This window comes from Solenopsis invicta, chromosome 12, assembly GCF_016802725.1.
Source record: "Solenopsis invicta isolate M01_SB chromosome 12, UNIL_Sinv_3.0, whole genome shotgun sequence".
In the NCBI taxonomy this organism is placed as follows: domain Eukaryota; kingdom Metazoa; phylum Arthropoda; class Insecta; order Hymenoptera; family Formicidae; genus Solenopsis; species Solenopsis invicta.
Window position 1 is genome coordinate 5,811,055 of NC_052675.1, and position 13,318 is coordinate 5,824,372.

The 13,318-nt window shown below is 34.5% G+C and overlaps 1 protein-coding gene across 3 annotated transcripts in view; it reads left to right on the forward strand.

The window, feature by feature from the left end:
- The window catches only part of LOC105199284 (probable 2-oxoglutarate dehydrogenase E1 component DHKTD1 homolog, mitochondrial), a 266,253-nt gene that overhangs the window by 26,334 nt on the left and 226,601 nt on the right, over positions 1-13,318 (forward strand). For 2 of the 3 annotated variants that reach the window (XM_039456076.1, XM_039456077.1), the window contains 2 exons: positions 2,601-2,890; positions 3,067-3,286. The exons of the other annotated variant lie outside the window; for it this stretch is intronic. In XM_039456076.1, the coding sequence (XP_039312010.1) occupies positions 2,601-2,890; positions 3,067-3,286 (510 nt within the window). The remainder of the gene's footprint in view (positions 1-2,600; positions 2,891-3,066; positions 3,287-13,318) is intronic. 3 annotated transcript variants of the gene reach the window in all.

The following is a 13,318-nucleotide window of genomic DNA, read 5'->3' on the forward strand; positions in this document are numbered from 1 at the left end:
TTGCATTTAAAAATCATATAAAATACATATATATTTTAAAATTTAATATAACATTTATATTTATTATCAATATTTATTAATTTTCTTAAAGTGAACAATTACATTTAATTTCGACTTAAAAATTGATTATACATATACTTTAATCTAAAAAAAATTTAACTAAAACCAAAAAGAGGTAAATTGTTGTTAATAATTTAATTAAATATAATTATCAGATGACAGGCATGAAAGGTAAAAATATTTTGAGTCGGAACACGCCAAATCTACCATATCGATATGCCTTGACACGCGTACAAATTCATATGTTAAGGCATCAATGGATGTATATAGTTTATTTAGCGAATAAATTACAAGACAAGTGAGTCGCGATATTTACAAGAACGTATTTACAAGATAGGCATGTGCGTGTCACCGGTGATTTTACGTTGTCGGCCGTATAATCTGCCAGTGACGATCGCGGCCAACGCACGGTTATTCACGCGCCGGAAGGTGAGTTACGGTGATGCATATGATTCGGTGCCCGTCGCTTTGGAAGCAAAAACAATCAATCAATATCTCTTTAACTCCCTTCCACTCCCTTTATCTCTCTCTTCTACGTCTCCTTCTTCTTCTTATCATTCTTTCAAAGTTCAAAGTTACTAAAAACTGTTAAAAAAATATTAATCAATTTTTTTAACTCAAAGGCGAGAACATCTCCTTAAGTACTGTGACGCTCACGAACTCGATACAATTTTGTCGTTTGTCCATGGCTCGACAGCTAGAAAATCCTTTAATATCAATATTTCTTGATAAGTTTTGATGGGAGAAATTGGGCGCTAAACACAAAAAAAAGATGCTACTTTTTCACAAGCGTTAAATGTCACAGATAATTTTTGCAATATCTAGCGTGGACTTAAACGGTTCTGAAAATCGACCGCTCAGTCACGGAATTGGCAGAAAGGGTGATTTGGTGCAGGTAGATGGAATTTGGAGGGCGAGTGATCACACAATAACAAATAAACTAATTAACAAAGAAAATTAACAGTGATGTATATAAAGTACGATGCGATAAAATTACAATCTAGTGTTAAGCACCAGGTTCATCGGCGTGCTACAGGCGTTACAATGTCGCGGAACATTACGGTCGAAAAAAAGAATTAGCTAAATATTACCGCAAAGTACAAGAGAAATCCAAATTCTTCACTAAAAATTTTGTCCAACGCATAACTAGCACGGAAGATGAACTCTAATTACTAATTTGACGGAATTTTACACGCGCACTCCATACAAAGAAATGCGCTATTGCAAAAATTAACGTTAGAAATGATAAATTACAACTACAATATAATCGTAGAGACCATTATACGCACACAAGCACGCGGACTCTACAACATAACACAAGACGATATTAGATGGCAACTTGGTTGCGTTGGCAGGCGCGATAATAAAAAAAAAAAACTCTATGCTATTAAACACGGCGAGATCGAACGACGACATTGGAGCGGCGGAAATGTTTACGCAAAAAGATATTAATACGCAATACAAAAACGAACAAAAACTCGACAATATACTCGCCTCGACGCCGCTTTCGCTTGACCACGAAATCGGTGATTGTACATAGAGTTTTTGACATTTATCTCACCCCTTGACAACAGCACAACACAGGAATTCGGGCTCTTGCGTTCTCTCTCGCTAGTTTTGTCGCCTTTATCGTGAAAGTCTAGGATACGCTCGCAGCACAAGTGATCATTGACCATCGATCCTGCAAGAGGCCCGACTAAACATAATTATGCCGCTTCCGCATTGCTCACTAGCCCGATTTTCGCGGGGTGCGAATCGCACAGCCGCTAGGCGTCGGTGTCGTCTCAGACGCGGCCTGGAATTCAATAGTATTTGCAAGATGGCAGCGTCAATCTTGCATCCCCAGAAACCAACACGAAGCGGTCGCGTCCGATTGGTTAGGGATGATCTGTGTCTCGAGTCCATGATTCTCTCAAGGCAGGTTTTCTTGTTGTCAGTGGATGTCCTCGCATCCACTCTCTTACGATAGTCGGTACAGTGTCTTCTCTTTACTCTGCTTCCGAAATGCCGATATTTTCCTCATCTTTGCAAGGTACATTTCTCAAAAGTATTTACTTGCTCTGTGGAAAACGATAAGAGTGAGTACAACCTGTGGCGCCCCGCATTCCGAGGTGCTCCAGTAATCCTTCGACGGCAGCGATAGTTCTCTCGCTCCGGAGTGGACGAAGCGTCAGAAATGTACAAAGATCATTGTCGCGATCGGCGATTTTTTTTTCGCTCGCTTCCTGGTGCTCATACTTGTAGTTTAATGTACAGAAAAACGGGACAAAGGCGAACACACACATGTAAATATTGCGCCAACGGAATTGCGCCTGCTCCCATCTTCGCGATCGGGCCATGTGGTCCTTATGACGGACAACGAACACACGTCGTCACGTCACAGTACATGTTAAAAGTATTAATAATGATACACATCAACAAAATGCGTAATTTTCACACGTGATAAAAAGAGTTGTCATTATATTTGATTTTGTTAAGTAGTAAACTGCTTCATAATCTTTTATGTTTAAAATTCATAATATTGTCATTTATATTTTTAGTGCCAAAACAATCTCTGGATGAACGAGTGAAACAGAGCAATTTTTATAGACTGGTCACTGCATATAGAACTCACGGACATAAACAAGCCAACTTAAATCCCATTTCTACTAACGAGCCACAGTTATTACCTGAATTGCAACCAAAAAATTTTAAACTAAATTTATTGGATAAAGTCCGCTTTCAAGGAATTTTATTTACTCAACAAGATGAAGGAACTATAGAAGAAGCTATACGATTTTTACATGCTACCTACAGCGATGCCATTGGAACTGAATTTAGTTATCTCGAGGTAACAGGCAAATTTGGTAGAATTTTATTATTATACACAAAAATCCGAAAGTTTGTTTAAAAAATTATGTTAAAACACGTTTGTAATCGATTATAAAACAATTTTTGTTATCTGCGGTAAAATTTTGTCAATAATTTGTGAATCACTATTGACATAAGGACTTTGATTTCAAATAGACGGAAGAAGAAAGGGAATGGTTCGCCGAAGCTGTAGAAACGACTTTAGCAGAATCATTAAACAATGAAACGCGCAAAACGATAGCCACGGAAATGCTGAAAAGTCAAGCTTTTGACAACTTTCTGGCCATAAAATTTGTCAGTCTAAAGAGATACGGAGGAGAAGGAGCTGAGAGTATGATGGCTTTCTGGCATGAAATTTTCAAACTATGTGCCTACGGTAATTAACATTTAATTAAAATAGAAGAATTTTTCTAATATATTATGTAAAACTTTTTCTAAGAAAAAAAAACCATTTATATAAAATATATAGAGGAGAAGAGGGTAATATGGCACCCATTTTCATTTTATTGAATAACTTTGTTTATAATTAATATTAATTCTAGGCTCAAAGTAACGAAATATTTATTATTTAGGACGTGATTTATAAAAATCTAATACACCGCATAATCGGTGGAAAAAAAAGTAGTTGTAATATGGCTATCCATAAAAATAATGTTCAAAACTTAGTTTAGTTTAAAAGAAACACAGTTCCTTGTTACAAAATTATACATTTTTAATTTTCCATTGTTTAAAATTTTCCTGATTTAGAATTTTTCTGCGTTTAGAAACTTTAGAAATACCATTATAAACTACATTAGAAATATTATTTTACCTTTAACATTAAACAACAAACATAAAATGATGTCTCTATTGTTTTTAAACACCGCCCTCTAAAATGATAATTGATTTATAGAAGAAATATTTCAATATAAAAATTTTGCTTAAAAAACCATATTAACAAAATTTTATGTTATTGTTTTAACTTTGTATAACTTGAAATGTATACGGCCGGATAAAGAAGTTAAATAACAAAAAACCTTGGAATATATGTACCTTCGAGTGATAATATACTAAAGTTTAAGAATAATGAGAAAGTATATGTAATTAAAGGTTAAAAGTGTACTTTGAAAAAGTTTAGAAGTGCTCAAAAATAAAAATGCCTTATAACAATTGTCAGTCATTATGTATTAGTATATTAGCATAACTAAAAACGGCTGGCTACTAAACGAATAACTCCATAAGCAATTGTTAGCATCACCTAATATCGGAAATAATAGGGGTATCCACATTGTCGACAGTAGGAATCTTGTGGCAGCAGCTTAAGAAGGAGAGCAGTAACACTCAGATGGGTCCTGGAGACAACAAGAAATCTGCTAGTTATTTAAGAGAAAATAGTTGTCGGGACGACAACTTTTAAAAAAAGAAGCAGTGTTGGCCAGCTTCTCAAGCTCGGCCGAACGGGCACAACACTGCCCTCTTTTTTAAAAGTTGTCGTCCCGAGAACCATTTTCACTTAAACGACCACCAGACTTCTTGTCGTCTCCAGGACCCTGGATCTGAGTGTTACTGCTCTTCTTCTTGAGCTGTTGTCATAAGATTCCGAGCCACTTTCTTCCTTGAATCCAAATGACAGTACTGAAATTTACATTTATCGAAGAAATCCTCTCTCAAAGAACTCTTCTAAGGAATCTTCTTCCTTCAAAAAAAAACTTCGAGCAAGGTGGAAGTATCTACTATGGACCCAACAATAAGGGTAGCCATATTGCAGACAGTAGCCATAATACCCTCTTCTCCTCTATTAGATGCCTTATTTTATTAAAAACAATGCAATATCTTGAGGTACCCACAACTTTTTCACAATAACGCAAATTTTTTGGTATAACAAAAAATTTTAATACTTTTTCTACGGAATGTATACTTGTAACACCATTTTTTTAGTGTATTTATCTGAAATTGTACGCGTATCAAGTCATATTTGGAACGCGTGTTTCTTTCTAGCTCTAAAGATTTATGCATCATGGATACCCGAAACAAGTTAGCTCCGCACTTTTATAATTAAACAAATTCCAAAAGTTGTACTAGTAGTAGTAGTAGTAGTAGTAATATATTTATGATCCCCTTGGGGTTACATATACTTACAAGTCAACTTACATCTAACTTAACCTACTCTTACTCTAATCTTACACTAGTACCGCCTCGCACACATACCCTGCCTGTCCCGCCATTACTCTCGCTTCGCTCGCTTATACCTAATGCCTCTCTCTCTCTCTCTCTCTCTCTCTCTCTCTCTCTCTCTCTCTCTCTCTCTCTCTCTCTCATTACCGCAACCCTAGGGACTTCCGCTTCCGTTTACAACCTTTGCTCTTTCACCCCTCACTTACTCCCTCTCTGATACTCGTCCTCTCATTCATACCCTCCTTCTCCTTCCCATACCTCCCACATCCTCCCCACTCCTCGCCCCATCCCCCTTCTCCCCCCTCACCCAATTTTCTCCTCTTCCACCTCTCTCAGCCATTTTTCCCCTTCTTCCTTCTCCCCTAAAATCTTTTCACACGCCTCTTGCCATGTCTCCTCCCCTCCCTCTCTCCATGCCCTGCACTCCTCCCACACGTGTTCCCAGTGTTGTGCCCCGGTGATGGCTCCGGAGACGTCGGTAGGTATATCGGGATCTTTTCGGCGCCTTAGTAGTTAGGACTCGTAGGAAGGGCCGCTCGGTGGTTGAAGATAAAACACTTGCTTGTTCCACGTTAAGATAATGTATTTTCTTTAGTATTGCCCTCGTTACACTTGTAGTATGATTATATATGTCGCTCGTTTGCTTGTTCTTCCCGGACGGCCCGGTATATATAGGTCGGCTGTTATCTCCGGATTGTGTTACAAGCTCGACGTGTAAGTCACGCACGGCGAGTAACACACCGGACAGCTGTTTGTCAAACTCTTCCGTCGCTTTCCGATTTTGTCGCGATATTTATACGGAAATTCGTCGTTTGGTTCGGCCAATCGTGTTCCTTGCGGCATGCAGCTCCCATGCTTAGCCGAAATCCGAATACCGGAAAGCGACTCAGCATTAGCTGGCGCAGCGCGATGGTGTTGCGGGCCGGAAGCCCGACAGACCATCAGCGTCTTTCGATATTTCTAGCGTATGCGGAATTCGAATCCGCTACACGTATGCATAGCAATAGGAATCTTAATTTCCTATTGCTATGCGTGTAATTATCGTAGTTGTACAGGGTACAACACCAGGACTCCAAGTGACCCCCACATAACCTGCACAACTTTTTATCTTTCTCCTCCCAATATCTTCCTTCTAACATTTCACTTCCCAGCCTAAATCTCACTAATCTCTTCCACCTACTCTCCCCCCAATCCATTTATAGATATCTTGGAATACCCTCTCCTTTTACTCTTCTGTACCATCTGCTAAACCTCCCGTTCCTAATTCTTTCCCACCTCTCTTCTCTTTGGTTTTCTCTATCCCTTCTTTCTATCTCCTCAAAGTCCACCCCTTCTACCCTCCTTCTTCTCTCCCAATCCAGTGCTTCCACTCCCCTCTCCCTAAAAAAACTGTCCCTTTCCAGAAAGTTGTACTAAATTGTGCTAGATTTGTGCCACATTATGCCCAAATATTAAAACAGTAATAACAGAACAAGAACAATTATAATGTTCTGCTTGATACTAGTGTTTTTGTGATGTGATAGCTAAATTCTATTAATGTTTTCATATTTAGTATTCAAAAATACGTCTGAAATAACTATTCATACTCATTGGAGAGACATCGTACCGAGCAATCATATTGATGATACGCGCGCACAATTAATATTTCTTCTTCCAACTATATCTAAGAAACAAAAAATCTTAGAGAAATGAAACAAAATGGATTTTAAAGTTAAAAGTTCATATCTTCACATAGCAAAAACGGAATTTAGAAAAACATTTTGCTGCGGATGTTACAACATCAAGAAAACCTTCAAAATCATAGTTTTTTACTTCTTTGATATTATTTTTCTCAAAAGTATAACGTGATAGTCAAATTCCGATAACGGATTCGTAATCAGCACACAAAAATCTATAAAAACCACATAGTCTTGTTACATCTGCAACAAAATTGTTTATTTTTGCAGACTAGTATTATTTAAGAAATCCGGGAATTTTTGGACAGCCTGTATATTATATAAACCAAAATCTTATACTCTGTACATTTATTATTTCCCTTTTTGAACATAAATGCACAATTAATTTTATTTTAATAGTATAAAAACACTCATATGACTATTTCAGTAATTAATAATAAATCCCGATTTTTTATAACTTTTCCTGGATCTAATGGACAAATAATTATTTTTTTTCTGCTTTTAGAGGGTTCCATAAACAGTTACTAATAAATAACTTAGACGTCGGTTCTAAGCCAAAAAATAACCTCCGTTTAACATTTTTCTTTCTCTTACAAGGAACACTAGACAACCCAAAAATTCAAAAAAATCTAAAACTGTGAACAAATAGAGTAGTTCATCCATAAGATAAAAATATTTTTTGTTGGTGCTCAATCTCAGTTTTAGGAGATAAAATACCCCTTTGAAAAAAATCGGTTTTTTTCTTTCGAAGCGTATATCGTTGAAACTATAAGAGATAGAAAAAAATGTTTTAAATAAAAGTTGAATGACGTGAAGAGTACTTTATAACAGCAAAAAAATTTTTTAAATTTTTTTTAATACTTTTCTCCACCACTTACCTATTTTGGTCAAAATTTTTGTTTCTTTTTATAAGCAAAATAAAACTTATTTTATTACAAATTCAACGGTATTTAATAAAGTTACGATACGACATTTCCATTTTCCAAAAATAATTAAAAACCATTCCTATAAGGCATAGTACGTGCACCCGTCTGTGCACTATGGAAATGTCTTCCTTCGATTTTGACGAGTCTTTAATACGTTGTTGTACAGATCAAAATAAGGGATACTTATTTTTTTATATGTGCTCAATCTCACTTTTAGAGGATGAAACACCTCTTTGAAAAAAAATTGGCTTTTTTGCGAAGCATGTATCGTCGAGACTATAGATAGTCGAGAAAAGATAAAAAAAAATGTTTTAATTAAAAGCTAAATGGCTCAAATGGTACTTTATAACAGTGATAAAAAAATTTTTTTTTAATTTTTTAATACGTTCCCCATCACTTACATTTGTTTCTAAAAATTTTCAAATATTTTAATGACAGATTTATAGCTTCTTTTTATACAAATCCACATATAATAAAGTGTCTTTCCGATGTACCATTTTTGACAAAATAATATCAAACTCCTTATATATACGCTACGCGGATTCATCTCATACGTTTCGCTAACGTCGCTAATTACGCGAAGAAGGAAGGCAAATCAGTATAGTACAATAAATATTAAAATATGAGATTTCTTTAATAATAATAATAAAAATAATAAAATAATTATGAGTTTTTTTAACTCGACTGCTAAAATCTCTATTTGGATTTTCCTGAAACTCGCAATTTGAAACATAGTAGCTAACATGTTTATTACGTTTGCTACATGAAACTACGTCATTTTAAAGAAATTTCTGTCAAGCAATGATTACTAACTTTTCGACAGAATAGTGATGACTGATTGACGTCGCAAATGAAACTGGAAATAATTCTATCTTGGACATTTATACAACTCAAATGACGCAATTACATAAATTTATTTACCGCGCGAATAGATTAAACGTTAGAAAATAAATTTCCAAGAAATATTGTATTTATTTTCTGGTATCCAAAATATAGTCTAGTTATCAATGTGATTTTGCATTATTATTAAACATTAAAAAATAGAGTTCCAGGAAATGTCTTATTTCCCGTCTAGTACGCAAAATAGCGTCAATAATATAGTTTAAAAAAAAACGCTTTTTTCAAATTGCTAAAAAAAAAACCAGAAAAATGCCGGTTTATTTTCTGAAAAACTGTTTTTTTTTGCAAAAAAAAATGCTGTTTTTGCTATGTAAATGACATGCTACCTAATTTTATAATATTATTAAAGTAAGACATCTTGTATAAGTGCTGGAATTAATATTGAGCTAATTTTTATGTTTATGTTTAAAATAATGTACATCACTTGAGGTTTAACAATTATCATAATTATTAAACAAATTATTTTAAGAACAAATACAATCCTAGCAACAAGTTTAAAGACTACCCTTACAGAAATGTATTACTGACAGTAATAAATTGGTGAGCAATTTAAGTAATATATTATGTTGAAAGTGATTAATGTGACAGGCGTGGAGGAGATAATCAGTTCGTAAATGAGGGACACAACAACTATATTTTGTCTTAATACAAAAGATAAAGCACAACGCGGATACTGACTCGTGCAAGCCCAGAGACGGAAGAGAGCGAGCGAGCGTACATCACGTTAGACGAACGCGGCAAGGAAAGCGGGGGTACGCACACACATACAGACAGATGGACTCGTGGCGGAAAGCGCCATCTCATGCCCATCGCGCGAGCCTGCATACATACGCTCATCGGCTTACTCTTTCTTATGAAGCGCGAAAAACAATTTTCTTTCAACATATTACTTATTTTAGTAATTTAAAAGTACTGTTATTAGTATTTTTAAATTACTAAAATAAGTAATATATTACTTAAATTACTCGCCAATTTATTACTATCAGTAATATATTTCTATAAGGGTAATTCAAGTTATTATTTATATTAATTATTTGAAGAATTTTTTTAGAATATTAGCTATTATTAAGAGGTATATACGTTTTATTTTATTTAAAAAATACATCAATTTTGTTTTTATTTACGTTTCATAATATGCTTTTTGTTTCCGTATTCACATTATCATAAATAAAAAAAAACTTTAAGAACAGAAACTAATATTAGTTTAACTTTATATGGCCCGTTTTCTAATTATTTTTCATTAACACAGATTTTTAACTCTAGTTCACCATATTCTGATCCGGTGAAATCCTGAAGTGTAATCTCGTTTTATAGTTTACTTCTTTCTGTATATAATTGTTATAAATTTGATTATTTTAAATCATTCTCTCAACCTGCTATTATCTTATGAGCATAATATTTAGACTATGTATTTTTTAATTTTTACAATACAAGCTTTAAAATATTAATTAAAATGAAAGTGACAAGACAAGAAATCGAGAGGTCTTACGAATAGAAGTATGGCAAACTACGAACTCGAACATAAGTGTGGCGAGCTAGAGTTAAGAAATCACATCATGAAATAAGTAACTTTGATACTGATAAGTTACTACTATAGTATAACACTTTGTATAATTCACTTTGTGAATTTTTCCAATAAATTTTTCTACCTCAGAAAAAAACCAAAAAATCAGCGGAAAAATTGAAAAAAAACGGGTTTTTTCCCTTTTAAAACTATAGTTAATAAAATACATTGACCATTACGATCAACTATTCTACAGTCAAAATTAAATAAACGATATTTTGTAAAAATAATAATTTCTCTATTTATAACTCGTTTTTAATTGTTTAAAGTTGTTAAGTAAAGTAGTAAATTTATATTCCGGTTCCATCGTATGTGAGTAGCCTAGAGTGAAAAGACGATAGGGGCGCTCGCGGCGCACGACAAGCGGAAGAGGTAACGCGAGGCGAGAGCGCCTTACTTGAGATTTTGCGTGCGAGTCAGATGTGTGAGCAAGAAATAAAGCATTACTGAGAAAATAAAAGATTATTAGTATATCTTCATCCTAAATAAGCAATCTATCCCTCTTCAGAAACCATTTTCTACATGGTAGCAGAGCAAAAATTTTGTTAGTTAATTTCGCGTGTCTAAGCGAGTGGATGTAAACCAGTGTTAAGGTTAGAAAAGCACGCGGTGACAAATCAAGCTAAAGGATCGAAGAAAAGAATCTCAAGTCAAGTAAGAAAATTAGAAAAACAATGACGGAAGAAATAAAAATCCAGATTTTTTACGGAAAGAATTATAATATTTGGAAGAAGAGGATACTTATGTATATGAAATGGAAAAAATGTGACGAGGTAGCCACAAGGAAACGGTTATCAACGGACAATGAAGAGGCATAGAACGAAAAGAATCTCAAGGCAATCAACTATATATACAGCAGTATCAATAATGACCAGTTAGAGTTCATAAATGAGGAAGAAACTGCGTATACGAGTAACATAATGAAAAAATTAGATAGCATGTATACGAGAGAATCGGCCATCCAGATGTGTATACGCAATAGATTAGAAAAAATAAAACTGAAGGACTACGAAGAAGCAAATACATTCTTTATAGAGTTTGAAAAATTAATAAATAAATTGAAAGATGCTGGCGCAGCAGTGACGGAGAGGGAGAAGCTAAATTACATGCTGCGGACACTACCAGAGTCGCTCAGCTATATCGGCGATCTGATTGATGCAGTGAGGGAGTCGGACCAAACGTGCAAATTTCTAAAAAATAAATAGCCATTTGGGAGATAAAAAAAAGAGAAATAGCTGCCAGAACCAAGAAAAATGCGTTCAAGTCGGAAGGATTCAGAGAAGACATGCTATGGATGCGGAAAACCCGAACACATAAAGACAAACTATAAGAACACGTGGTCGATAGAAAACTCTAGAAAAAATAGCGCCAGTGGAGGAGCGTACGGGCAAGGAGGTGCCTACCAGTCGCAGCAACGATGTGGCGGCAACGCCAGAGGACGCTACGGCCGAGGAACGAGTCAGCGTTGGCAACAGCGCAGCGAAGGGGATCGACACCATGATAACTACGAAAGCATGGGCTCATTTTGTACCGAGATAGTAGAAAGAGATAGGAACAGACAAATAGAGGCAAATGTTAGCGAGAATAATAAGATTGAGTGGATTCTAGATAGTGGCTGCACGGATCATATAATAAACAAAGAGGCATATTATACAAATTGTGTGAGTTTAAAAAATCCGATAAAGGTTAAAGTAGAAGACGGAAGATCTGTGCAAGCCACAAAAGTCGATAATATTCAAACATATTTTTAGTTTATGGAAATATAATAAACATTAAAATATCAAACGTATATTATGTACAAAAAATGGATAGAAATCTGATAAGTGTTGCAAGAGTAACAGATAAAAATAAAGTAGTCTCAGTGAATTATACATCAAAAATTTACAATAATTTAACAAATTAATCGCAATAGCAGTTAAAGAAAACGGATTATATAAATTAAATAGTTATATAATAAATAAGGAATCAAATGTAACAATTAATAATAATCAGCGTTTAACTCAAAAAGAAAAATTTCATAGAATATTAGAACATGTAAACTTTAAATATTTAGATTTGATATGCAAACTAAGGCAAACTAGTCGAAGGCTTACCAAACGAATTAGAGTCTGAATTCTTAAAATGCGGTACTTGCATACAAAACAAAATGCATAATTTGCCATTCGAAAACCAAAACAATAGAGCAAATAATTTGTTAAATATAGTTCATACGGACTTAAATGGTCCACATAGTACAACAGGAAATAATGAAAAAAACTATTTTCTAACGTTTATCGACGACTATAGCAAAGCAGCTAGGGTGTATACATTAAAGTCAAAGACTGAAGTTCATGAATGTTTTATTGAGTACATTAATACAGTTGAAAACATAACAGGCAAAAAGATTAAAAGGTTAAAATGCAATAATGGAAAAGAGTATATTAACAAAGATATTTATAGGTTAGCCAGAGAAAAGGGAATTATTATAGATCCATGCCCACCGTACGTACAACTAAATAGTACAACGGAGCGTTATAATAGGTCAATAATGAACACAGCTAGATATTTATTGTCAGAAGCTAAGGTAGATAGAAGATTTTGGCCGGAAATAATTAGGACAGCAGCATATTTAAAGAATAGAATGCTAGCAAACACGAAAGAAGAAAAAACACCGTATGAGATACTAACAAGGAATAAACCAAATATAAATAATTTAAGATTATATGGAAGTAGGGTATTTGTGCGAGTCCCGGAAGAAAAAAGAAAGTCAAAATAGGATAGAAAAGCGGACTTAGGAATATTATTAGGATATGAAAACGTAAATAATAAGATAATAATTGCTAGGCATTTAGACATAGTAGAAGAAAATGTAAATCTTATAGGTTTTAAAAGTGAAAACAAAGATAATGACTATCAAGAAAAAGCTACAGATAGCAAAGATAGAACAGAAAATAAAAAGAAAACTTTAGATAGGAATAAAAGAAATGATACTATAAGTATAGTCAGTCGTGAAACTTGTAGTGGCAATAATGAACAAAAAACAGGAGTAAGGAGATCTGAAAGAGAAAAAAAGAAGCCGAATAGGTATGGCGAAGCAGTAGCGTATTCAAATTGCATATACGTTAACTTTGTAAGCGCGGATACTCCGACGAGTTATGAAAATGCGGTCAACGGCAAGGATTCATTAGATTGGAAAGAAGCGATGGATA